The sequence below is a fragment of the Streptopelia decaocto genome, assembly GCF_964273445.1.
Source record: "Streptopelia decaocto genome assembly, chromosome: 15".
NCBI classification, from domain to species: Eukaryota; Metazoa; Chordata; class Aves; order Columbiformes; family Columbidae; genus Streptopelia; species Streptopelia decaocto.
The window spans coordinates 1,828,321-1,853,998 of record NC_138670.1 but is presented as its reverse complement, the minus strand read 5'-3'; the positions used below and the strand labels follow the sequence as shown (position 1 = coordinate 1,853,998).

General features: G+C 43.0%; 1 protein-coding gene across 2 annotated transcripts; it reads right to left on the bottom strand.

Annotated features, from left to right (window-relative positions):
- Nucleotides 1-9,132: 9,132 nt before the first annotated feature.
- On the bottom strand, nt 9,133-24,288 carry STX2 (syntaxin 2). Of its 2 annotated transcripts, XM_082066071.1 has the most exons (11): nt 24,219-24,288; nt 19,560-19,631; nt 18,973-19,072; nt 17,820-17,894; nt 16,848-16,921; nt 16,539-16,647; nt 15,122-15,195; nt 14,873-15,010; nt 13,398-13,508; nt 12,608-12,732; nt 9,133-11,151 (listed from the first exon to the last, which is right to left on the bottom strand). In XM_082066071.1, exons 1-10 carry the CDS (start codon nt 24,246-24,248, stop codon nt 12,649-12,651), a joined length of 867 nt encoding a protein of 288 aa, XP_081922197.1. In that variant the 5' UTR covers nt 24,249-24,288; the 3' UTR covers nt 9,133-11,151; nt 12,608-12,648. The 2 variants fall into 2 exon arrangements, with proteins under 2 accessions (XP_081922197.1, XP_081922198.1); XM_082066072.1 differs by lacking the exon at nt 12,608-12,732.
- Nucleotides 24,289-25,678: the final 1,390 nt, after the last annotated feature.

Sequence of the window (25,678 nt, the reverse complement as noted above, 5' to 3'; positions counted from 1 at the left end):
TCCGATGTTTTAAATTTGATATCTTACAATTAAAGCAGTAAATACCTGTAAGCAGAAAAGTGAAAAAGAAAAGAGAAATCGTAGCGGTGCAGTCCTGTAGCTGGTTAACATTCATAGCGTAACTCCTACAGTGCAAAGAGTGGGTGTGTGCTGGACCATAAAACCAAAACATCCATCTCCGGGAAGCAAAACGCGAGATAATGTCGGTGTTTGGGTGCCAGGAGGGCGCAGACACTCAGTCCGTGCGGTCACTTTGACTCCTGCCAACGCTGGCACAGCTGCTTCAGCACGTGGCACTAGAGCCACCGGGAGATTTCAGAGCGTGTAACACTCACCTTGCTCCTCTTAACGCTTGTTGAGTTATTTCTCTGTTTGCTTCTTCCCTCAGATCTGCATCATGGAGGCTTTTCAGTGGTTTGTCTTGTTTTCTTGTTGCCCTTTTTGGACTGTGGAACAAAATTCATCAACAGCTCATTAAAACAGATCTTAAATACAGCTGCATGGTAAAGCACAAGTTTCAAAGCATAGACTTGAAGCTCAAGAGGGTTAACGGAACAATTTGGAGGTGGCATTTGGTGATGAGCAGGGACATCCCTGGTCCCGAGCTGGGCTGTGCATGGTGCAAACTGCGCCAATGCTGCAGAACGGGGACTCGACAGCGCTGCCATCGGCCTCATGAGTCACGTTATCAGAGCAATTGGTTCCTTGCGTGGCGTTTCGTCTCTGTCAATCTCAGGAAGAATCTCGTGCAGGGTTTATGTAGAATATGGATAAAGCAGCAGGGATATAAGTAGCAGGCAGTTAAGTGGTAAATGGCAGCGCTTCATCAGATTACAGAGTCAAAAAAGGGCACTTTCTGCTACACCCCTGGAATTAAGTAGGATAAAGAAGCACACAAAGAGGGACCTTTGTTCCTTCTGCTGTTACTCATGCCACACCAAATGACAGGGTACAGAATAAATATGCAGCATTAAGTGTGCTAGAGATTTTCGCACCGATTCCTATTGTTGAATTTCAAGGTATTGCTGAAATCACACGCCAGTTTTGCAGTACACTACACTCAATATAAGACAGTCTGGTCTCCTAGAGCTCACAAACCTCAATAAACAACCTAAACCAGCTGGGGAACTGGCTTCACACCATGTTGCTCAGCTCAAGGTAGTTCAATCCTCTTTCTTTTAGGAAAGTCGTTCTCTCTTTTCTCTGCTTGTGGATGTTGAAGGGGAATTTCCCAATGCAGTTTCCTGTTGTCTGTGTGCTGTCTATACACACGGACAAAGCAGCTGCTTTTTATATATATATTTTTTAATGTTACATAACATCTAACGTTGGATAACCAAGACCACTCCCGGAGGGTAAACAAAGTGACCGAGATCTAGTTTTCCAAACGCCACTACCCTCATTTTCACCCTTTCCGTGCTGCTGGTGAGTCAGGCTGCCCCTGTCTGACCAGAACAACTTGTCATTTTGTACCATTCAAGATGTGGATTTCAAATTGAGAAACGTTGAGCCTTGCGATACCAACTGAGAAGCTGTATTCGGAAAATGAAGTTTAGAATCTGTTCTTTTGTCTAATCAGCCCTCAAGATCATCTAATTACCCACCAGCAGAAGATGGTAGGAGGAAAAAGAAACAAAACAAACAACAGTGAATTCATTCTAATATAGCAGATAACTGCTTGGAACTGAAAATCAACCTTTTCCGTAGCTGTTGTGCAGTCGGTGTGAAGCAGAGGTGGCCACCAGAACTGCTTGTGCCACAGACACCGACCATCTGCCACTGATTGAGCTCTGGTGACTTCTGTGATGGGGCAGGGTGATGGGAACAACCCACAAGTCTTTCCTGAAAAATTAAACCAGTGTCCCCTTCCCCTTATTCTCTGATTTGTTCTTGTTTTCATCTGACGTCCCACTGGTGGGAACCCACCACATCTGGGGACACACTGAAACTGGAGGGGCAGCGAACATATACACAACAAATACCAACCTACTCGAGAGGGAAGAGCACACGCAAAGAAACTTACTGCATGCGAAATAAAGACTTTTGATGTGATTAGATGTTTAAACAAACAAAACAAGTCATTGCTGGGCCCTGAATGAGATCATGTCTATAAACCCAGCTGGTACAGCAAACGAGTATGGACACCCTTAGTTTAGTTCACCACTGTCCCTGGGTAACACAACCAGATTGAAATAGAAGCAAAACTGAACGAGCTCCTGGCTGGAACCTGATGCAGATGGAGTGAGCACGGCTGGATGTGAGCACGGCTGGATGTGAGCACGGCTGGATGTGAGCACGGCTGGATGTGAGCACGGCTGGATGTGAGCAGTGGTGGGAGAACACGGGGGACACGGTGCTGATGCCACCAGGAGCCACCAACACCCCCGGCCACCACCCTGAGGAGCAGCGATAGTGAAGCTTTGCCCAAGGGGACCTTCCATTGCCCGGCCTTGCTCACTCCTTCGTTTTCCCTCCGTTCCTGTCTCACCCCCCAAGAGCAGAGGAAGAAATGGGAAAACCATTTCCCCTTCTAAGCTCTCATTCCCAAACCAGTGAGCTCTGGGAAGCCTCGCTGCCTCCTCTTGGGACTCTCAGGTTTCACTCAAACTGCAATAAAATCATTCATTTTAATAAGAACATTACATATTAATTTTTTCCTTAAATAACCACTATTTAACAGAAATTCTCCAGTTTTTATTTTTCTTTCACATGTTACTATATTGTGTTGTGGTGCTACGTATTTCAGTATGTAAGAACAGAACTTTTAAAGCTATAACAGATGGCAATGAAACAGCTCCTCTTTAATCACAGAAAACATATTTTAATGCAATTAAAATAATTTCACATTTCCTTTCCTAGTACTAACCGATAGAGAAGTCAACAAGGGCACTTATTTATATCTGTGTAGGATAAAAGGAACACTCAACCGAAACCCAAGAAAAGCATCCTGACCTACCAGCCTGTGAGTCATTCTGCACAGCACATGCTGCCTATAGCTTAGCAACGAACCCATTTAGATGAGAGGAAACACGGAGAGCAAATATATTATATGGGTTACATGTGCAGATGGATTACAGGGAAATGTAAAGACTTCGCCTTTGTTTTCTTCAAACTCACTTGAAGTTTGCAGTGATTTCTCTTATTTCTAGGGTTTAAAAAAACTATACCAGCTGTTATTAAAAATTGCTGAATTTTATCATCCTGTGATTTTATCTGTTTTCTTTCTAAAACCGATTTATTCCACGGTTTTATTTGCTTCCTGTTGGAAGAAAAATCAGACACGAAAATACACTGGGGGACGCTGCACCAATGGGAACTCTGACAAAAGCCTTATAAATAGCTTGGAGCCAAGTGTGCGCAGCTGTCCTGCTCGCGGCCGTTTGTCCAGCCTGTCCTGGATCAGCCTTCGGGCACAGGGCAGGGTGACCGTGACCTAAAATTAGCCTCCGAAACCCACACTGCAGCTCGGAAACACCCAGCACACAGTATTCTGCTGAGCACTATTGAGGGCCTGTGGAAACTTGCTCTGGTTCTTCTAACAGCTCCGAACCTCATTTCAGGTGAACTGCTTTTTAAATCTTGCCATCAGTAAATCGTGAGGAACTGTGTAAACACATGGTGAGAAATAGCTTTCTGTTGTAGGAGCAGACTAAACCTGCTCTTTTACGCATGCACATTAATTTATTTAAAAATAAATGTAGCACTTGGTAGGCAGCATAGGAAGCAGCGACTTATGTGGGAAACATGAAAAGGAGCTATGGTTATTTTAACAATGAATGCATATCCTACAATATAAATCTTATTCTAACGTGGCTTTACATAGTTCCTTTATATAACAATTTTTTTAAAAATGCTTATTTTAAACATTTGCTTATAACAACAAGAACCAAACAAAACCAAAAGAAAAACCCCACGACAAACTCGGGCAAGTCTGCAGACAAGTTTTGCCCTGTCCTGGACTGGAAATGGTTACTCACCACTCTGTCTTCCTCTTGTCCTTTAGTCAAGGGTTTATCTGCTTTCACAGGATTGATTTGCCCTGGGGGAATCCAGTCCAGGAGAACCGCGACGCGCAGAGTGACCGGTGGCTTCTGGAAGAGAGAAAAAGGGCTTGAGAGCATCCAGGCTCTAGAGAGGAGCCTCAATTGCCTTACAGGGCTTGTGACTTCTCATCAAGCCAGCCAGCACTGTTTCGCCAGTGACAGCTTCAAGGTATCAGATGTAATACTTGGATATTTCATTTCTATAGGCCTTTGTTCCCTCCTTCCCTTTCAAAACATTTTTAAGTCAAACTTTGGAGGTGCTGAATGAGCATCCTGACAGGCCTGTGAAGAAAACTGCCCTTTGTTTTCTCCTAACACGGCTTTTCAAAGGACTCCCGAGACATTGACTCACAGAAGGACGCGTGGCCCCAGGTTTCCCTTTTTCCCCAAGGACTTCTATCGCAGATGAGCAGCCAGAGTGCTTTGGAACCTTGGAACCAGCACTTTTGGCAGGACAGCCTCCCAGGTGTTGGGTAGATACTGCGAGATAACAAGTTGAACTCATTAAAAGCTGCAGCACCGTGTGGCTCTTTTTGGAGAGCGAGTCCCCTCCTGTCAGCACCTGGAGATTCTCCACCCGATGGAAACGGTGAAGTGGTTGATATCCAGTAATAATAGATTGTTCTTAGTTTGGTATTTGTAACATCTGAGTATAATGTCCCTACCAGGCACTGTGTGCCAGCTGAAGGCACAATCAGAGACAGAGCGAGTCTTAGGGCTGCAGTGGTTTGGGAACAGGAGTCATTCTCCTCCCATCCGGAATTGGAACAGAGCTAAATAACATTTTCTTAGGCCAGCAATCTGAGTGAATAACATCAGGCAAAACAAAATGCTGTGCATCCATTTGCCTCCCCGTTTTGTTCCAAACTGCAGGCACAGTGACCCAATCTGACATGAAAAAGCCTGGAACAGGTTTCAGGAGAAATCTCAGTACAGAGCATCACGTCCCTCCTCGATTACAAAAGAGCTCAAGAGGGACAAGAGCAGCAGCCGCAGCCGCGGATCAGGCGAGATGCGTCTCTATCGAGGAGCCGGTGTTGAGCTTCCACCACAGGGAACCCACGGACTGCTCGCTCTCAACAGCATTTTGCAAAAGACTATTTAAAACCCCATTAAAAAATGATTAGAAGGAAAGTATTTCTGCAAACATCATCTAAACCAGACAAAGCCCACTGAGTTCTGAAACTCGGCGTTCTTGAATTGTGAAAACATATCCAACAATAAAATATAAAGTGCATGGGGAACTGAGACTTGAAACAGAAGAAACAAACAAGGTCTCCTTCCTGGCTACACACTCTAGAAATTTAGTATAGAACCAATCCCTTCCCTTATGTAAAATCGTGGGTCAGGCACCAAGCCACTGAGCCATGGAGGCCACTTATGACCCTAAAGTAACAGCTAAAACGCACATTAAGAGATGCTATTCTTGCACCATTTGTACAGAGGAATTCAATCGGCGGCGTGAGTGCTCCCACCGAGCCCCACAAAGAGCTTCTGATCAGCTGCTGTCTACAGGATACTAATGAAAAGATTCATCCTGAAGATGCGAGCTCGCTCATCTGGATTGCTTGTTTAATGGTGGCGCGAACACCCCTCCTGGCCCCCAGCCTGTGCTTGTGTTACGCACCTCGGAAGGGCAGAAAAAGTGCTTTCTGTTGGGGGAATTAGCCCATTTAAATTCGGATTGTGCTTGCTGGCACAATAGATTAATGCACGAATGATTGGTCTCGGGAATGGCAGGTTTAAGTCTGCTTCACAGGTAGGCCTGACCAGGTTTAAGTCTGCTTCACAGGTAGGCCTGAGCCAGGTTTAAGTCTGCTTCACAGGTAGGCCTGAGCCAGGTTTAAGTCTGCTTCACAGGTAGGCCTGAGCCAAGGCCCCTGGAAGCTCATGGGAGCGTTGTTCTGAATTTCAATGAGAAGTCTCCCCTTCAGCAGACACACAGTGCAGCAATGGAACCGGACTGCAGCAGCTCGTTTGTGCACTACAGGTGTTTCAGAAGCTCACTTAGCTGTCTCTTTATTAATATTTACTTGTAGCCTTCCCTCCTATTTAACTGCATACTGGCGACATTTTTATTAGCTACCAAAATGCCAACGATGCTCCTAATTCCTGATACACAAATGAGTAAGGCTCTTTGAAAAAACGTACGTTTGAAACAAAACTCTCGTGACTCCCCAAATGAAAATAAACTGTGAGTCAAGCTTCACCATCAATAAGATAAGTGCTAATAAAAACCTTACCACACTATGTTCATACTTGAGTAGTGCTCCTATAATGCCATTAAGGCTCAGCTTATTTGACCCGTAGTTTATTTTGCTCCACATCCCATTGAAGCGGCTTGAAATGCCTCCTGTTCCCATCCCAGCGAGCAGGTGATTCCCGTGCGACAGGGGACGCCCAGACTTGTGCTTTACAACCCGCTGGGACACTTTTCTGCACAAAAATGTGCAAAGTGAACCTAGAGGAAATTGTACAGCGATACTCTGAATTATTGAAAGGCTAGCTATGCAGAACAAACATAATTAAAGGGTCTCATTATCTTCTAAATAATCGTTGTAAATAATGCTTTAGATAATTACTTCATTAGTTCTCAGAACAGTGGCTTTTGTTCTCCTCTGAGATCCCGCGCACTGACGCTGCCCTGAGTCATTTGCCACAGGGGCGATCAGCAGCAGAGCAAGCGCGCGAGCTGGAACGCGACGTGTGTGTGAACGGATTGAAACCCACCGTGTTTTGATACTTGCTTTGCAAATTTTCAAAAGGTTTAAAGCCTTTTTTTTGTCCTTTTTAACGTATGTATTTATTTCTTCAGATTGCTTTCTGCTGCGGTTCAGTCCCTTTGCTACCAGCTCTATTTATCCATTTAAAGCTGGTTGACAGCAACGTGGATAGAACCAAGATTAGTCTATATCACGGATGACTGTCCTTAACTAAACATACATATTGGCACTTTCTTCGCTACAAATACCATGAGGTATTTGAAGTTTTAGGGCATTTAAGTTCAACCAGGCAACCTGGAGATACTGAAGTTATTTAAGTCAATTGACATTACATAAACATTTTTTCTGAGGCTAGAAAGCTAACATTAGCTAAATGTGCATGACTAGATGGAGATGTGCCCTGGCACAACACTGTGATGTATAGAGATCGAAGTGAGAAGCATTAAATAGATTGGATTATTGCAAAATTCAGAAGGCTGTCCTAAAGATGTTCCTAGGCATACATGAATCACCATCAAAAAAACCTGGAAAAAATGAATCCCAGACATTTCTAAACCCTATTTTGTTTTTCTAAGAGAAAAAGTGAACAGTATAGGGACAAGGCATCTAATTCTCTCTGCAGTCTTTCCTGCACTGTCAAGCTGGATATACAGATTTCTAAGCAAGTCAGACCATCGCTCTGTAAAAGATGCAGGTGAAAGGGACCAACACTGAATTCAACTTGCATTTTCACTCACCTGCATGCAAACTGGTCCTTCCTTTTAACCATAAGCAACCCAACTAATTTCCATGCCAATTGGAGGCATTAGCCCATTAAAAGGAAAAAAATGCAGCAAATCAAAGCAACCATTCTTTACAATACATAACCAGAATTATTTCCTATTTACTTACCATTTCTATAGAACTCCTTTTGTAAAAACCTTTATTGCAGAAGTAGTTTTGTTCTTCAGAACCCAGTTCCAAGTGCTTGCAAAGGCTGTTTCTGTCCCACGGGCGCAGCAGGAACCCGCGGCTGCTCCCAGGAGCCGCATACGAGCCCCATGAACACATCGCAGCAAATTTAACAGCGGTAACATAAGACCTTAACCCCTCCGCCAAAAAGAAAAGGCAACAAACCCAACACCCCCCATCCAAAGCGTTCTCTTCCAACCGCATTAATCAGGGCTGCATGGAAGGGTGCTTTGTTTTTTAAATAATATTATTTTTATACAGAAAAACATCCTCATAGGCAGCAGTTCCCTCATTTTGTCTTCTAAATGTTATTTATCAGGTTTGTATCCACCAAAACGCACGTAGCGCTCCGCTAAACAAATCCCGCGCTGCTGGCAGCTGCTCTGCGTTTTACACCACGAGGAGAATAAAGACACCTTGGTGTTTTTGGAACAGTTTTGGTTCATTCTATTGAATTAATCCATATTTGGTGCTTTTTGCACAGGTGAGAAACAGCAGATTCCTGCACTTACAGGTCACCCGGGCGTTTTGGTTGTATCCATCTTTCTAGGAACAACCGCTTAACATTTTCCCTGCCCTAAGATCTCACTTCCTTGGTTTGTCTTTACAGACAAATTCACATTATTAATTGTGAAGTGCAACATTCCCGCTCCCATCCACTTTCCCCAATACCACACAAAAAAAAATCTCACTAAGCATAACCGCTCCATTATCTCCCGGTTCATCATCCGCCGCCCAATTGCCAAGCGCTTCGCCACCAGCTCCGCATGCCCTCATGCCCAAAGTCACAACCACCATTCATTTCTGTACCAAAACTAATGAGAACTTGGGCGCTTTTCCCTCAAGATTTCTCCAAAAAACTGGGGGAGGAAGATGCTGTCGGAACATCAGTCTGACCTGAATTTAAACATCAGTCTGACCTGAATTTAAACATCAGTCTGACCTGAATTTAAACATCAGTCTGACCTGAATTTAAACATCAGTCTAACCTGAATTTAAACATCGGCTCCAGCGACCGCCTGTACACCCAAACTCTGAGCCCGCTCCAGATTTGGGGAACAAGCAGCTATTGCAATTCTGCGCCGTGACAGATGCACTTCTATGAGGAATTGTTGAGTAGACATGAATAGCTTTATTCAAATAAATAATTCCCATACTCAAGTTTACTAGTAAAGCAAAATTCCATGGGCATACTTTAAATTAATAGATCCCATTAATGCTTTCGTAATTATCTCTACAGCTACTTCAATAATCTCTACACATTATTGGAGAGAAGGTTTTGGGAAGCACACAGACCCAGCTATGGGTTGTTTGACAGGTCACTGCAAACAGCAGCCTCAGGATATTCAGACCCTTACTGGAAATACTCACCCAGGTCACAATAACGTCACGGATACAAAACCAGCCACAAGATACTTGCTTAGATCAATTTATTAGTGCATAGGTTAGAGATTTACTCCCCTCCAATATGAACAGAACAAAGAGGTTCACGTGAAAACACAAGTTTTGTTTTAAAACAAACTCGTTGAGGCAGCTGTAGAACAAGTAAAACACAGGGATTGGCCTGTTCCAATTTCTGGTCTTGATGGGCAAATTATTTCATTATAAATAACAAAATTCAACATGATGGGATTGTGGGGGTCACTTTAGGTCACCAGCTGTTGAACAGCAGAACTGGTTTTCCCCCCCCAATCTAATTTGTGTGTCTGTATAAATAATATTTACTGATAAAAATCTAAAAAACTATAGAATAAAAGATATATTTTACCTAGAATGAGCACTAAGGGAACCAATCGCTCCTCGCTTTGCATGTAAACCTCCCCACAAACAACGGCGAGTGCTCTGGATCAGAGGTAAAGGAATTTGTTCATAACGAAGCCAAAATTTTTCAAGCGACTTCTTCCTGTCTGAGTTGGAAAAGACCCAAAAGAAGGTTTTCTTTCTTTTTTGACTGTGTTTGAGATCTGAACAGCTCCGGCACATTCACAGTGTATCTGGAGAGCAAAGCAGGAATATTCATGCATACAACAGACATTGTAAACTTCGCTGAATTTCATGAAGTCAACTGAGCGACTTTGATCTCAGCCACTTGAAACAACACATCGGTTTCAGAATTCTAAACTTTGAGGACCAAGTTATTGCGGTTAACATTATAGGTGAGTATTTGGAAACGTCGACCATGTTTAAAAAGGCACACATTATACTTTCCGCTCGTTTTCTTAGAGTGTAAATATATCTACATATCTACATGCATATCGTTAAACCATGAGAAGTCAAAAATTCAAGTTACAAATATTTTACACAAAAAAAATACAAAAATAACCTTTAACATTAAATGCAGTTATTTGGTTACATTTAAGCCTTTCGCGCCTGGCAAGCTGGCATCACAACACGTCTGGATATCCTAAAACACTTCATCTATGTTACACAACACAAATCCCATAACAAATCAGTGTCTTAGTTTGTCTTGCGGTTCAGACTCTTCTGTGGAGTTTGTCCCTACGTGCTCTATTCACACACCAACATCAGAAGCTCTGAATAAGCAACCTTGACTTGGCTCCAGCAAGTGTGATTTCTCTCCTATTCACACAAACAATACGGCTAAATGGATCCAGCAGGTTCCTTCGCACAAGGATTACGTGTAAAATTATCTGATCAAATCCCAATTCAGTGTGCTTCATTGCTGCGTTCTTTTCCCAGAAATGTTGCCACTGTTTTTTTATTATAAGGCAAGGAAATATTTCAAGCAATTTACCTCAGTCACTTTGAAAAATAAAATAGAATAAAACCTGGAGAGTGTAATAGACCTTTTCTTTGTCTTCTCAAGTGTAAGGCAATAGGCAGTTAAATAAGTAGTCTTTTTAGGATAAAATATTTTAGCACTTGTTGGAGAAAAATATTTTTAAGTATAAAGCTTATATAGGTTAAGGTGACTAAATAATTAATACACTTAAAGACAAGGCTGCATCTCATAAAAACGTTCACAAGGGTGCTACAAAAGCAGCACTGGTAAGGTACTAAAATTCGTGATTAGAATTCTATTAGCAAGAGGAAAAAAAAGCCCAACAGTCCAAACTCAGACTCTCAGCTCCCTATTGCAACTGTTTGTAACACTGAGATGAAAAAAAATCCTACGGTACTTTAGTTCAAAACAATTTAAGAGCAAGTTTCAGTCCTACAAAGGTAGAGTTGATGATGAAAATCCATCCGTATCCTAATACATTCTGATCTTCGTTTATCGGTAAACATGACGAGTGATTTTGTTTGAATCTGTAACCACCAGCGAGAGGTGCTGATCACAGGGAGCAGGGGAAGGCATGGGCTGGTTTTCCTGAGCTCGCGCCTCCTGGAACGTGCTACGCCAGGGTTGTCGCCAGGATAATGCCAAGAATCAGAAGCAACACGGTTACACAGATAATTATGAACATCAATTTCTGCAAAAAAGAGAGAACAGTTGAGACTGGAATACCTGGCAGATACAGAACTCTTTAAATCCAAGCATAGCCACAGAAAATTAATTAATAGTAGTTATATCTAATCTGTGTTTGGATTTGCTTTCTAAAGAACAACCGCTATGATTTCCCATTGTTAGTCTGGCTTTTCTAACATACATGTTGCCATAGTTACACGACAGAGCTGTGTAACATTTCTGCATTTCACAGAATAATTGTTATTACTCATACCCAACTTCTGTAAATATCATTATGCAGAAAAACAGATGCGACAGTGAGCACTTACTTATCAAGGTCAAGTCTGAGAACAGTGACGTTCCCCACTGCCACCCTCTTGGATAAATATTTGCAGCCTGCTCAAACCTTTCCTATTGCACACTTAGTGGAATTTAAGAAAACATCAGTAAAATCATTGTGTGGGTAAGAGCTCAGGAGAGCTGCAGGGAAAAACAACCAAAAAAGAGATGTGTTCCATGGAAATGCATCAAAGTCTGACACTGGGTCAGGTTTTTCTGACTATAAGCAACAATACACTAAATCCTGTTATCTGCCCACAAACCGAAGCGAAGAAGAAACTGTAATATCAAAACTAAAAACTTTGATGTTAAAAGAGTGTTAGTGCAGCAAACTGAGTTCCCGATGAGCAGTCGGAAGTGACAGACTGCTCATAGCGCTTCACATCCACAGAGACCGAACGTGCAAAGCCAGGTTTCTGCTGGACCCACACGAGTTAAGCTGCTGGTCCCTACTCGGCCTGGCCAGCTGTTACCTTGACCAGAAACAGCACATCAGCACAGCAAAAATCTGAAGACTGAAAAAATATTCTCAAATGTAGGTCCTAAAATTCCAGTTGGAATCTTGGCCGACTTCCTTCTACAAATACACGGTTATTTCCCACTGTTTCACTCAGTCTACTAGTCATGAGCAGCTTTGAAGTAAGGAATTTTGGGATGCTCTGCAGGGAACACCAGCGAGCTCCATGGCTGCAGACATCCACTTTGTGAACGTTCTACTTAAAACCATAGAAACCCGAGTCTGAGAAAGTTCGAAGTGTAAATAGGTTGCTACATCTCAGTGCAGATCGTTTGCTGATGTGAACTCTCAGAATTAAAAAAACTAGAAGTACTGCGAGACAGTGATTGGATTTCCTGGCCTGATTCCCTTCTGTGTTGAGGAGTCCCCTGCAGTGCCGCATTCTGGCAATGCAGCGGTTACCACTAGATGTCACACCTAGGTGACATCTGGGTGACATGCAGCGGTTACCACTAGATGTCACATTTCCATGTCAGCATGCAAAGAACGTTTTAAATGCACAGAGAGAAAAGTCGGGGCGCTGCAGCTCAGGCCTCCCCAGCTCTGAGTGCAGGGACGTGCAGGGTCAGCACAACACGAGCCACAAGAGCCAAACGAGAGCAAAATTAGTGCATTAGTTACTTACTGCCCCCCGGCAGAAGTCATGCATGCGGGGTTATCCAAGCATCACCGAACACCAACAGACAAACCGATAATTAGAGCAATTATGGCAATCAACACCAATGACACTATGATAATTATCCACATTTTCTGTCAAAAAACAAGGCATCATTATTTTAATATCAAACACATTAAGATTTGCATTTATTTTCAAATTGTAGCTTTTAGATGCACTCTTATTTAAGCCTGCAGTATTCTCAAATTGAGATAAATTTATCTGGATATTCTTGCATGCATAAGAATCAACATTTTTAAAGTGTTTACAAGTAATCTGGTGTGATTAATATCTATATAGTTATCAAAGACGATAAGAAGAACATGTGGGTTTATCTACTAGCATAAAACATTACTACTTCTTTGGGGCTTTTTTTACACTGTAAATAACAGCTTTTTAATCGGAAAATTGAGAACACGGCCTGAGCTGCGCATGGATTGCTCATCTGCTTCTATAGTACAAGACGCTTCTCTCTTCTACCAGTAATAACAATTTTTAATATTAACTCTAACAAGTTAATTCACATTGGAAGTGTTCCGATTTCCTCCAGATTATGGTTTTGTTTGTCTGTAAAAATCTTTCACTGTCATGCACTAATTTATAACAAAATTATAATGTTTTATAATCTAATTTTAAGTATCACAACTACAAGTGAAATGCAGACATTAATTCTACCTTGAAGGACTGAACACAACAACAACAAAGTCAATGACAATTGCAGGTCTCTCCATGCTGTGCTGAGTTAATAGACTGAGCATACCCTTCGCGCTTTGCTTTGGTATTTAACTGCCTTTTTCGTCTCTTCTTTTGCATGTTCCACGTAGTCTGACGCATTCATCACGTTCTTTTCTATGTTGTTGATCATTTCACCCTTAAAATGAAATTGAGAAGAAAAGATTTTATTATTGGAATCCATGGATCCTTGTTTAGTGAACCCACGAGAAGAAAGGCTATAGGACATCTCTATCGGTTTAAGCAAGTGAATCACGTAGTTCTCAGTGCCATTTTTTCTGCTCTGATGTGTGGAGGCAAAAGGGAAGGGGAAGGACGGGCTCAGCGCTGTAACCGACCGGGGAATGGCCAGGGCAGGCACATTCCTCCCTTTTGCAGGAACAAACACACCTGTGAACATGAGGTGTGTGTAACAGCCAAAATTAAACCCAACACACCAAAGAGATCAGAAACCCCTGATGCGCCCGGGAATGGGAAAGGATACTGACTATGTCCACACAAGGTTTAACTGTTATCTGAGAAAACACACATAGTAGCAACTTCAAAACCCTCAGGTCTGAGGAGCTTTTGAATGTCAATACAGAAGAAATTAAAATTAATTATGATGAATGAAATTTGGTAATGAAATGGGAGGATTGGTGAGAAATTACAGGAAGTATTACCTGTGTTTCTGTCCATCAGAAGAAATAATCAGCAGCAGTAAACAGCAAAGCATTAAAGAATGATGCACAAGTAACTTGTTCATTTCTTATTCAAAAAAGAACTGATACTAATTTGCTTTGGCTACGTATTTAATATCAAAGCAACAAAGGACTTCTAGAACAAAACCTAGTTAATAAAATAGGCCTTTTCAGGGAAGTTTCTCTCCTGAACATTATTCTTTCCACTTTCCTGCATAAGTCAAAGTGTTTTAGGGATGGAAGTTAAAGATATTTGTTAGATAACTAGTATGTAATGACTACAAACAGACTGACTTTACATCCATGTCAAGACAAAGCTTATGAATATTGAACGGCTTGTCAATCCCTTTACGTTCACGCCATTCTAACAGTGATCACACCTCTGTACCACGTGCAGGTTGCACACACCCTCGGTAACGCACATTCTGTTTTACCCCAGCACTCCCTTCCCCGTCTGGGAGAATCCCCAGTTCCCAATACGTTGGCCCACAGGCCAGGAGGGAGTTGTTCTTACTTACACACGCACAGAACGTTCACGCATATTGCAATACAAGGATGCTGAAGAGCATATAAAGTGTGCCAACTGGAAAGTGAGTCTATGCTTAGTTATTCATAGCACATGCGAGTATATCTAGATGATACATTTGTCTAAAGCAAAGCAAAAAAACCTTTAGTGATTAACTTTCATATGTTCTAATCACAGTCAGAACAACTAAATCTGTATTATCTGAATATAAGCAATTGTTCCTGAGTATTTCAAACAGGAAGACTGGGGAAGGAAAAAACCCCACTTCCGTAAACGTGTTTGAACTGGTTCATTTACCTGCGTCTCCACAAACATTGCCATGTCCATAAACATTTCATGCAGCTCCCGTATGCTGGATTCCAGTTTCATAATATCCTTGTGACGCGACTCAATTTCATTCAGAGCTTGCCTAGTTATTTGAGAGTCTGATATAATCTTCGGGAGAATGAAAAAAGATATGGACATAAATAAATATGTGCTGGCACACTTATAAATAGCAGAAGCAGCACAATAGGAAAGAGACACAAGTGAACCGGAAGTACGTACATCAGAAGTGAAAATGGAAGGATTGCCACTCTCTAGCATTTCTTCCAGCTCCTCATCAGTGGTGGTCTTCCCAGCTACAGTAAAAACAACGACACTTCACATTACATCACTTAGCACTGAACATAAAATTTGACCTTCGCAGAAGGATGGCAATTCAAATAAAACGTTCACCATAAAAGAAATGGTAGCCCATGGCTTGGACAAGTGCTGACAGTTGGACAGTTAAGAACTGGCTGGAGGGCCAGGCCCAGAGATTGCTGCTGAATGGGGCTGCATCCAACTGGTGGCCAGTCACTAGTGGTGTCCCCCGGGGTCAGTGTTGGGTCCAGCCCTGTTTAACATCTTTATTGATGATTTAGATGAGGGGATTGAGACCATCATCAGAAAATTTGCTGATGACACCAAGTTGGGAGGGAGTGTTGACCCACTGGAAGGCAGGAGGGCTCTGCAGAGGGATCTGGATAGACTGGAAAAATGGGCCGATTCCAATGGGATGAAGTTCAACAAGGCCAAGTGCCGGGTGCTGCACTTTGGTCACAACAACCCCCTGCAGCGCTCCAGGCTGGGTGCAGAGTGGCTGGAGAGCAGTCAGGCAGAAAGGGACCTGGGGGACTAATGGACAGGAAGCTCAACAGGAGCTACCAGTGTGCCCAGGTGGCCAAGAAGGCCAATGGTGTCCTGTCCTGGATCCAAACCAGCGTGGTCAGCAGGACAAGGGCAGTGACCCTTCCCCTGTGCTCTGCACTGGGGAGGCCACACCTGGAGTATTGTGTTCAGTTCTGGGCCCCTCAGCTCAGGAAAGAGATTGAGGTGCTGGAGCAGGTCCAGAGAAGAGCAACAAGACTGGGGAAGGGACTGGAACACAAGACCTATGGGGAGAGGCTGAGGGAGCTGGGCTTGTTTAGTCTGGAGAAGAGGAGGCTTAGAGGTGAGCTCAGCACTCTCTAGAACTACCTGAAGGGCAGTTCTAGCCAGGTGGGGATTGGGCTCTTCTCCCAGGCAGTCAGCAATAGGACAAGGGGCCATGGGCTTCAACTCTGCCAGGGGAAATTTAGGCTGGATATTAGAAAGCAATTCTGTGCAGAGAGAGCGGTCAGGCATTGGAATGGCTGCCCAGGGAGGTGCTGGACTCGCCATCCCTGGAGGTTTTTAAACTGAGATCTAGTCAATGGACTGGAGTTGGATCAAGAGCTGGACTTGATGATCTCTGAGGTCTTTTCCAACCCAGTCAATTCTGTGATTCTGTCAAATTATCTACTAAGTTTTCTCTGTTTTCTTACAGCTGTTCTGAAGTTTATGCCATGTGATAAAATTGTTCTCCCTCACGTGCTTCAAGAAGATGTCCAAGATGCGTGATACAGTAACAACACAATTCACCTTAAATAAAAATTTAAAAAATTGTATTCAGGTCACTTACTTATCTCCAATTGTCTCTGTATCCGACCTTTGCTGCGCTCTCGAAAAAGGGTTTGGGTCTCGTTGTATTCCGTCATGACCTCCACAAACTTGTGAGCTAACACAGAGTGCTGGTTTTGAGGATTTAAAAACGTAGAACAAAAACATTTACTTTTTTTTTTGATACAGCAAATACTACTGCACAACAACTGCAAGTGGTATTTACAGTATAACAGAACATGAAGTTCTGAAACTACTTCAGAAAAGCAAAACTCATTCTCCGATTTACTAGAATACTTTTACTTCCTTTAAATTTATTAAGTGATCATACCTGTGTTTTTCTTATCCTGAGGTCCACTGATGTCCGATTAGCATTTTCACCCTGATCGAAACTTTGTTCAATAGCTAAGAACAATACAAGAATATTTATGAGTCAACATTCAGTATAATTTAATAGTGTGGCTCAGTTACTTTGTAAACACTATTATTGCTTTGTTCATGTACAAGCTCCCCACAGACACGTTTAACGTTTCAGGGGTAGGGGAGGGGTGGTAGTGATAAATATATATAAATTTAAAATAATTTAGGTAATTGGTACAGATCTTAAACCACAGTAAGTACTTCAGTACCCTAAACAGAGTCACACTACTGTGGAAAAATTCCAAAAGTTTAACAACATGGGCTGCTCTTACAGCTAAAACTATAAACACCGTTCCCTAGTGTTTATGGAAGGACAACAGCATATAGTAATTGTAATACAGTAACATTATGACACTCAATATATTTCAAAACCTATGCTAAACTATTAAGACACACTCATAGGGTAAAGGCCCAACCAAACTAGCACTCTAGAGCAATTCCCTGCGTAGACAGTTATGCCATGGCGACTGTCTTTTTACAGTTCATCTACTTCCAAAACATCATCCCCAAAACCCAGCATTTCAGTTGCAGAATACACTCCTACACAGATTAATTACTTTGCATGGTAATTTTCTGGGTTATTGCTGACAGCACGTGAGCTGTTGGTCCCATCCCACAGGCCAGGCTGTGCTGACACCTGCTATTTCTGAGCGGTGAAGCTCACCAAGGAGGGAAGGAGAGGACGATGCTCTTACCGACATGGGCTGTCAAGTAGCTGGCAGAGAGGTGGTTCTTTTTTTAAAAAGCTGTGCAATACAATATATCCACACATAATGCAGCTTTTACAGTTCAGAAGTTCAGCTGCAATGCATCAGGTTTGTAACACTGCTGCCATCCTGAATCATTGCAAATGACAGTAGTTTTATGTCTCCTCACAACTTACCCTTTAACCTGGCTCGGACTTTATTAGCAATCTTCTTGATTTCCTCATTTAATTCTTCAAGTTCTTCCTTTGTTCCTTTAAAAAAAGAAAAAGATGTTTTTAGAACAGTTAATGATTGATAACAGTAAACCAGCAACACCTACAGCTCTACCCTGCCACCTCATGACTGAATCCAATACAACCATGCAGAGAAAAAGGTTATTATACTCCTAAGTACTTTAAATACAATTTTTTAAACAGCGTACTATCAGATTCCTGCTTCTTATTACAGGCACTTACACTTGGGAAATGTTATTCCCAAATCACCAACTAAACCAGGTGATAAAATATTCCATGATTTTTCTCTATCCAACTCTTCCAGGGTAATATTCCTTTTCTGGTCAAAATGAAAGTTCACTGAAGTCTATCATGTGAAAATACAGATTTATCTCACATCTTTTAGTTCTGTTTTTTACCATGGACTCATTGCTTTTACTCTCATTACCATAACTATACCATGCACTATCTCTGTTTTTTGAAGAATGCTACACAGAACATTCATGAGGAACTTAACTAGATCCCTGCTGTTAAAATGCAAACATATGTCCATCCATAAAGAAAGAAAACAGGGGAAAAAGAAACACTAACATCCAAAGTTCAGCCTTCATCAACATGAAGATAAATATGAAGCCAGCGTTGCAACATTCCACAAAATATCTCAGCATCTTTCCTTCCCTTTTCTTTGAACCCTGCCCACAAACCCAGGCACGCCTCGAACTGAGTGGTGACAACAGAGAAAGTTCCACGTTTGCGGGTACGTTCCCTAAACTTGGGAGTTGCCTGTTCAGGAAGCACATCTGCACTTCCAGCTGTGGGGTTACAGCCTCGACAAAGAGGGCTGGAAGTCTCAGTGCCACTGCTGCAGGGGCTGGAGCGCTAGTGCTGAAGGATAAAGAGACGGCGGCTCCTACGAGACTTTGAAAAGGTAAAAGTAAGCAAATGAACATACTGATTCAATATAAAATCCATAAATATTTAAATAATTAAATTGTGTTACATTTTGCATTCCGAACACCTGAAGTTCTATTCCTATGGACATCTAAAACAACCAAACAAAAATATTTCCGAATATCTAGCCACATGTTTCCGAAATCTAACAACAAGTGATACTCACTTCCTTCAGGGTTTGGTGCTGACAGGATAATGCTGTGCTGCTTCTTCACTTCTTCCACATTTTGTGCTATTTTTGCTATATTATTTCTAAGTTCCTCAACCTAGAGGAAGAGAAATATGGCAATGAGAATATTAGGGGAATTCAGAGCATTTTTTAAAATCATTTTGTAATTAAAAAAATGTATTACATTGCAACATTTGTAAGTAGCTGACAGAAACCCCAGCAGAAGTGCTGATATTTCAACAGCATGCACTTTTTTAAAAGTAAGAAAGAAGGGTATTCTTAATAGCAAATATAATCTGTACACCCAAAAACTTAAGTGCTACTAGTCTTAATACGAAATACTCTAAAATTCTGTAAGCTGTTATAATTCCTTGTCGACAGGGAGTTAAAAACTCTATGCAGTTAAGACAGAAAATACTCTGAAATAAACATGCAAAATATTACCAACATTTGATTTGACATCCCATTGCAAAGACTATTGGGGGAGGTGTGTGTGGCTGAATTGTTAAACCTAATTACAGAAATTAAAAGGCACAGGAAGAAAGCTTTAAGTCTTTAATGTGTGGTGAAAACTGCAACTTTACCTGCTGGAAAAAGTCATCCATGAAATGGTCTTTTTCAACAACAACTGTCTCCCCATCTTCGTTTCCTTTACACTGTAAAAGACAAGAAAACAGATCTAGGACACAAAGCTCAGGATCCTGCTCTGAAACAACGACGACTTCCTCCACATTGCTACTGCGTGCACTGCTTCGTCAGGAGGCTGCAACGTCAAAAAAAGTGAGTTTTCCTCTTCTGAGGACTTTAACTGAAAAGCAAACAAGCAGGGAGGTCAAGGAAAATCACAGAGCACCCCGGAGTTGTGAAGGCCGGGGCAGGGACTCCTCCGGAAACAATGTCAGCGTAAAGATATTTCCACAGGGAGACCCACGTGAACTGAAAATAATATTTGGTTTACTGAGACAGTAACCAACGCTCTCAAAGAAACACTAGAAGGGGTGCTGACCGCTGACTTGTCACATCATACGCTAAACGTCTAATGCAAGCTACGACAAAAAGCTATCGTCTGCTCCCTAGTGTTGCCCTTGGGGGGTTTGGAGGCTGCTGTTCCACAGCAATTTAGACATAATTAGGCTGCACTAAACCACACACGCAGTACATAATTGATGAACCCTCCCAACAGCAGCCAAGGAGACGGGGGCTTGGGGTGACAGGCGGCGGTTCCCGAATGGCAGCGAGCTCTGCAGCCAGCCGGCAGAACAGAGCCATTTGACAGCGACTGAGATTCGCGTTTCATCAAAGCAAATGCAGAATGAACATGCACCAATAAAGGCAAAGAGTTCCAGCTTCCATGCTCTCCGGTTCCCTCTGTAGAACACACACTGTTTGAACTGCATCAAATCAAATACAGAACAAATTATTCTACTGTAAAGCAAATGGCTTATCTGCTAGAAAAAAACCCTACAAGAAAGGTAACATTAAGGGATTTTCGTGTTCAAAACACCTTTTCTCCTACAAGCACCTGTGGCTTGGATCTTCTAACATCCACCTTCTGCTCCTAAACCCTGATCCTATTACCCAATAAGCCCTTTGTTTCTGGTTTTACTAAATTAGGTGAGATGCGTATTATTTGCATGACAAGTTTGCAATTCCAACGACAAACACCACTACGAGCTAATAAAGAAGGTTACACTCAATGACAATCTGTGCATCAACATGTGCTAAGAGTGCCCCAGATCTCCCAGGAAAGTTATTCCCTGTACTTTGGGACAGTTCCTTTCCTGCAAATTCAGAGGGTGCATAAAGCCACAGGACAATATTTTTTTAAGAAATCATGTGGTTTTCATGCTCAGGGCAACCGTAATGGCCCATTCGAAATAAAGGAATGTAGATGTTATTGCCAATCATAATGCTGCGTGTCATTGAGCACCTCTTGTAGTTACCCCTTTGGGGAAGATGATTGCTAGAACTCTAATATTGAGTTCTTTAATATTAATATGATTATTATTAATTTAATAGTATTATTAATTATATTATTTAATATTAAGAATCTGTCCTTAGGGATTGTAATCAATTAACAGTCTTAATACAAATAAGCAAGGAAGTTTGAGCACAAATGAAGTTACCCAACTTCATCCATACCAGAGGCTGCATACCGCAAAGCTACCAGCTCTAAGTTAATATTTAAGAATGAGCTGCACGTTAAAGACATTTAATTTTATTATCTACATAAAAGAGCACTGTCTGCTTACATTTACTGAGCAAAGAATAATCTTTCTAATTGTTTATAACCACTTCCTGTATTTAGTTAACTGAACTAAAAATAATGAAAATAGTATCAGCTAAGAGATTCAGCATGTCAGCTTTCAGCTGGGTCAGAAGACCTGAGGAAAATCTTAAACATCTGAGTGAATGTGAAGCACAGGGAAGATGCCAAACTCCTCTCAGTCCCATTTGCGGGTCGCCCACCCTGAGCCAGCTCCACATCTCACTTTACAATGGGTTGCAACACCAATGACAGATCAACCTGCTGTCTAATATTTGTTGAAGGATTTATGGAACCTCTCTTCTTTGTTCTTCAATCACCACTTATCTAAAATAAGCTGATCTGCGAGCTCTCCTCAACTGAAGTGATGCACCTTCTTTTGATGAGCACACAATTCAACCAAGAACTCACTTTTGTCATCGGGTTTAGCAGAAACACAGCTCCTCCCAGACCTTACCTCCTCCGTGCAAGCGGAATTACAAAAAACTGATAAAAAAAAGTCACGTCAAGGCCGAGAGCAATCTAATGACGTCTATTTGCAGCTCGTACCTTGACCTTGCGACTGAAAGTCTGGGCCATACAACCCCATAAACATTCATAGACTTCAAAAATAGACCAAGCTCCCTCAACGGTTGTTTATATGACAGAATCCAGTTATTCAGACAATACAATTTCTCAGCTTTCCTGATGGTTTATGAAACTTCTGAAATAGCCATACCTTACAGATTGCAGAAATAAGGCTGATTTGGGATGTCTCAACATACTCTGAAATGGAAAACAGCTTTTGGCCCAAAACCACGACTATTGCTTGCCCTTGACACTGCCATCAAGGTTAGCTTTTGCTCATCCAGATCGTGTGGAGTCCTCAGCCTGTAAGGATAACAACTGACCACTATCTCCCACCCAAACGGACCCAAGAGCGGGTTACTGAGTGCCAGAGTTCGTCCTATCGCACCCGTGTTCCAAGGGATTCTTGCCTGTCTGAGCCATGGAGGGCTCACCCAGGGGAGATCGGTCCGGCCCCTTGGGCAGCTCAATCATTAACACACATTTAGCGGCACTATTGTACAACCAGAGGAACATCCCACGGTAATCGCCTACAATAACTTATTTTACGCTGTTATGACATAGAAAACATACAGCCCATCTTTGCTAAATTCTGCGTTTGAACAAAGACTAATGTAAGAGCTTAATTCAGGAAAAACAGAACTCAGTCATGTTTTCCTCTTTCTGAAAAGGATCCTTTTGCATTTGTTTCCATACCACCCAATTCTACCGATTTTAACTTTGGAGACTTTGTGGTTCTTCCCTCATTCCTAAACAGTTTTTGGGGCAATAAGTGAATGCCTAAGAAATAGCAGTTCTGCTGAAGTTACAGGTCTTTGTTTAAAATAACAACTACCATCATATGTAACTGCATTTTTCAAAGGTTATACCTAACACTCAGTAACACCCAAAATGAAAGAAATATAAAAAGCCTATATTTAAAATGATTCACTGATCTAGCATAAAAAAAGTGCATTTCAATAGCTAGCTCTGCATCCATTTCAGCAGATAACAAGATGGTAATTTCTGACCCATACGGACAATGCACCCCAAACTACAGATCCGAACCCTCACACTTAAGCAGAGGTTTACATCTCACCTCTTTCTCAAGTGATTTAACAACAGTAACAAAAATGTTTTAGTCTTATTAACAGACCTTTACAAGGACATCTGGTTTTAATACCTGACACTGTCTGAACACACTGAACTGAGCCTCTGAACACAGATCCTACAGCTGGTTTAATGCCATTTTAAGATGGACTTGTAGCCGTGAATGGCAAAGCACTGAAGGCTCGGAGAACATTTTACACAATCGTTGCTATGTTCTTGCCGCTGCTGAAAAGCCATCCAACGGTCCAGCGCCGCTTCCCCTCAGAATGAAGTCTACTTGTTCAGCATTATAAATTAAAAAGCCAATTCAGATCGGCGTTTCCTGCTTCCTCTTTCTGGGAAGCGCGAACCATCACGGAAACTTGGCAGATATTCCGACAACCCGAACACGTTTAGAAACTGGAAAATGGAATAAGGAAACCCGAAAGAAATTATACATTTCTTTGGCACGACTCTGAAACACCCTTCCTGATAAACATACTGTAATTTAATAATGCAAAAACTTTTCAGATGCTGGTTCATCCTATTGGAGAGGAAGACAAGGAGACTGATGACTCCATCATTTGGAGATGGAGCTTCCAAAGGGTGTTTTGTGACCCACAAGAACTGAACTTGAGATGAACAAGCCCTAAACCAGCATTCAGCTCAACACGGGCCAACTTCTACATGCATGTGGAGTCCTGGAACCATCACAGGACTCCTGTGTGTTCCCTGTTTCCATTTGTTTTCAGGAAATAAAAAGAAGGAAAAAAAAAAAAAATGAATATCCTTTTATTTTAACTAAGCCATATCCTGTTGAGGACACACGATGGCACCTCCCTCCAGCTCTCCCTTCTCTTCAGGACACTGTTTTCAAAGCACAAATAAGGCAAAGGAAAAGAGCACATAAACATAACCAGCTACCATTTTGTAAACATGTAGGAAATCAGCGCAGCAGACGGTTTTACTGACGCATTACTGGGTAAGCGGCTCCCCAGCGGATAAATCTGCCCCACGGGCAGCTCCAAAACAAAATTATTCTCCAGTTTGTGTGTCGTTCCAAACGTTACCGCTCGGAACGCGCTGGAGGAAGCCGAGCTAGAAAAATCGCAACAGCCCGAGCTCGGCTACAGGTCCCCGGGGAAAACCGCCCCCTCCGGCCGGGAACGGGGACACCGGGGGACACCGGAGCCCTCCGGCCCCAGGACCGGCCCAGGCGTCGGCCCCGCAGCCCCTCCCGGCCCGCCCGCCGCTCCCCGTTAACCCCGGCGGCGGTAACGGCCCCCCCGCCTTTGTCCGCTCCCGCCCCGCTCCTCGCCTCCCCCGCTCCCCGAGCCCGAACCTTCGCAAGGTCGGCCAGCCGGTCCTTCATCCCCGCTCGCCGCTGAGGGGCCCGCAGTCCCCGGGCCGCCTCCCGCCCTCCCTCCCTCTTTCCGCCGAGCGCGGCGCCGCGGCCACGCCCCCCGGGCCCCGCCCAACGTTACGGCACCCGCGGGCCGCACCGCGCATGCGCGGACGGGCGGAGCGGGCGGGCGCGGCAACCATGGGGCCCTGGGGAGGTGTTCGCGGCTGCGCTGGTTCCTGCGGACGGAAGGCTGAGGGAGCTGGGGGTTTTTAGTTCGGAGGAGACTGAGGGGTGACCTCATTAATAGTTATCAACACGTTTATAAATACATAAAGGGTGAGTGCCAGGAGGATGGAGCCAGGCTCTTCTCGGTGACAACCAGTGACAGGACAAGGGGTAATGGGTACAAACTGGAACACAGGAGGTTCCACTTAAATTTGAGAAGAAACTTCTTCCTGGTGAGGGTGGCAGAGCCCGGCCCAGGCTGCCCAGGGGGTTGTGGAGTCTCCTTCTGTGCAGACATTCCAACCCGCCTGGACACCTTCCTGTGTAACCTCATCTGGGTGTTCCTGCTCCATGGGGGATTGCACTGGATGAGCTTTCCAGGGCCCTTCAACCCCTGACACTGGGGTTCTGTGACGCCTGAGGGGAACGTCGCCACAGAAATGCTTCAACGGAGAGAAACGGGAAGAACTGAGGTGTCTGAAGGTACCGCAGGTGCCCACAAGGACATTCCCATCCCCTGCACAAATCCCAACAGGAACCCATAACACACGCGGTTCTGGAAGACCGTAATGAAAGAGTTGTGAAAAGTTGTGATATGGTTATTTTTTGGTTGAGTTTTATTTAGTTTTCCTCTGGTGTGGGTAGGCTGCGATTGGACCTCATGTAATTCATGTTTAGTCCAAAAAGTGCAGCGGCTGCATTGTCTCTTTGCTCTCTGCAGGCCACACACGTGTCCCTTGGCTATTTCGTAATATTAAGCGTGCTGTGCAGGCTGCTGTTCACCACGGAGCAGCTGAATAACGCACATCGCGACTGGAAATCAGCACGAAGCTGAACGCTCCCAGGGAGCTCAGGATGAGCCGCTGACGGGCAGTAACTCCTCAAATAAACACGTTGGCACATGCTGCGTGTTACTCACGGTAAGGGCTCAAGTAAAACAGCAAAGCTTTGCCAAAGTCCTGCATCTGTACAACAACAGGTATGTCTTAAAGGCCTGTGAGTTTGTAGGAAACGGAGCATCCACGTACTGTGGGAGGCAGAAAAATCCTCAGTGGCGCCGTTTTCTTAGGTGCATGTTAAAAATCACCATTCAGACGATAGTCAATTACCTGTCACTATTGCTACCCCAGTTCTATCATATATAGAGTTGGCTACACGTTCATCAACTATAAATTCTAAAAATGTTAATTTTGGATATGGAACATATTAACTCAGTGCATAGTCTTCCTCAT

Coding starts and splice junctions, on each gene's coding strand:
- STX2 (XM_082066071.1), bottom strand. CDS start 24,248: ATGAAGGACCGGCTGGCCGACCTTGCGAAG. Junction 17,895..18,972: donor AGCACCAAACCCTGAAGGAA/GTGAGTATCACT, acceptor CTTTTTTTAAAG/GAACAAAGGAAGAACTTGAA. Junction 16,922..17,819: donor AGTCCGAGCCAGGTTAAAGG/GTAAGTTGTGAG, acceptor TATTGTTCTTAG/CTATTGAACAAAGTTTCGAT.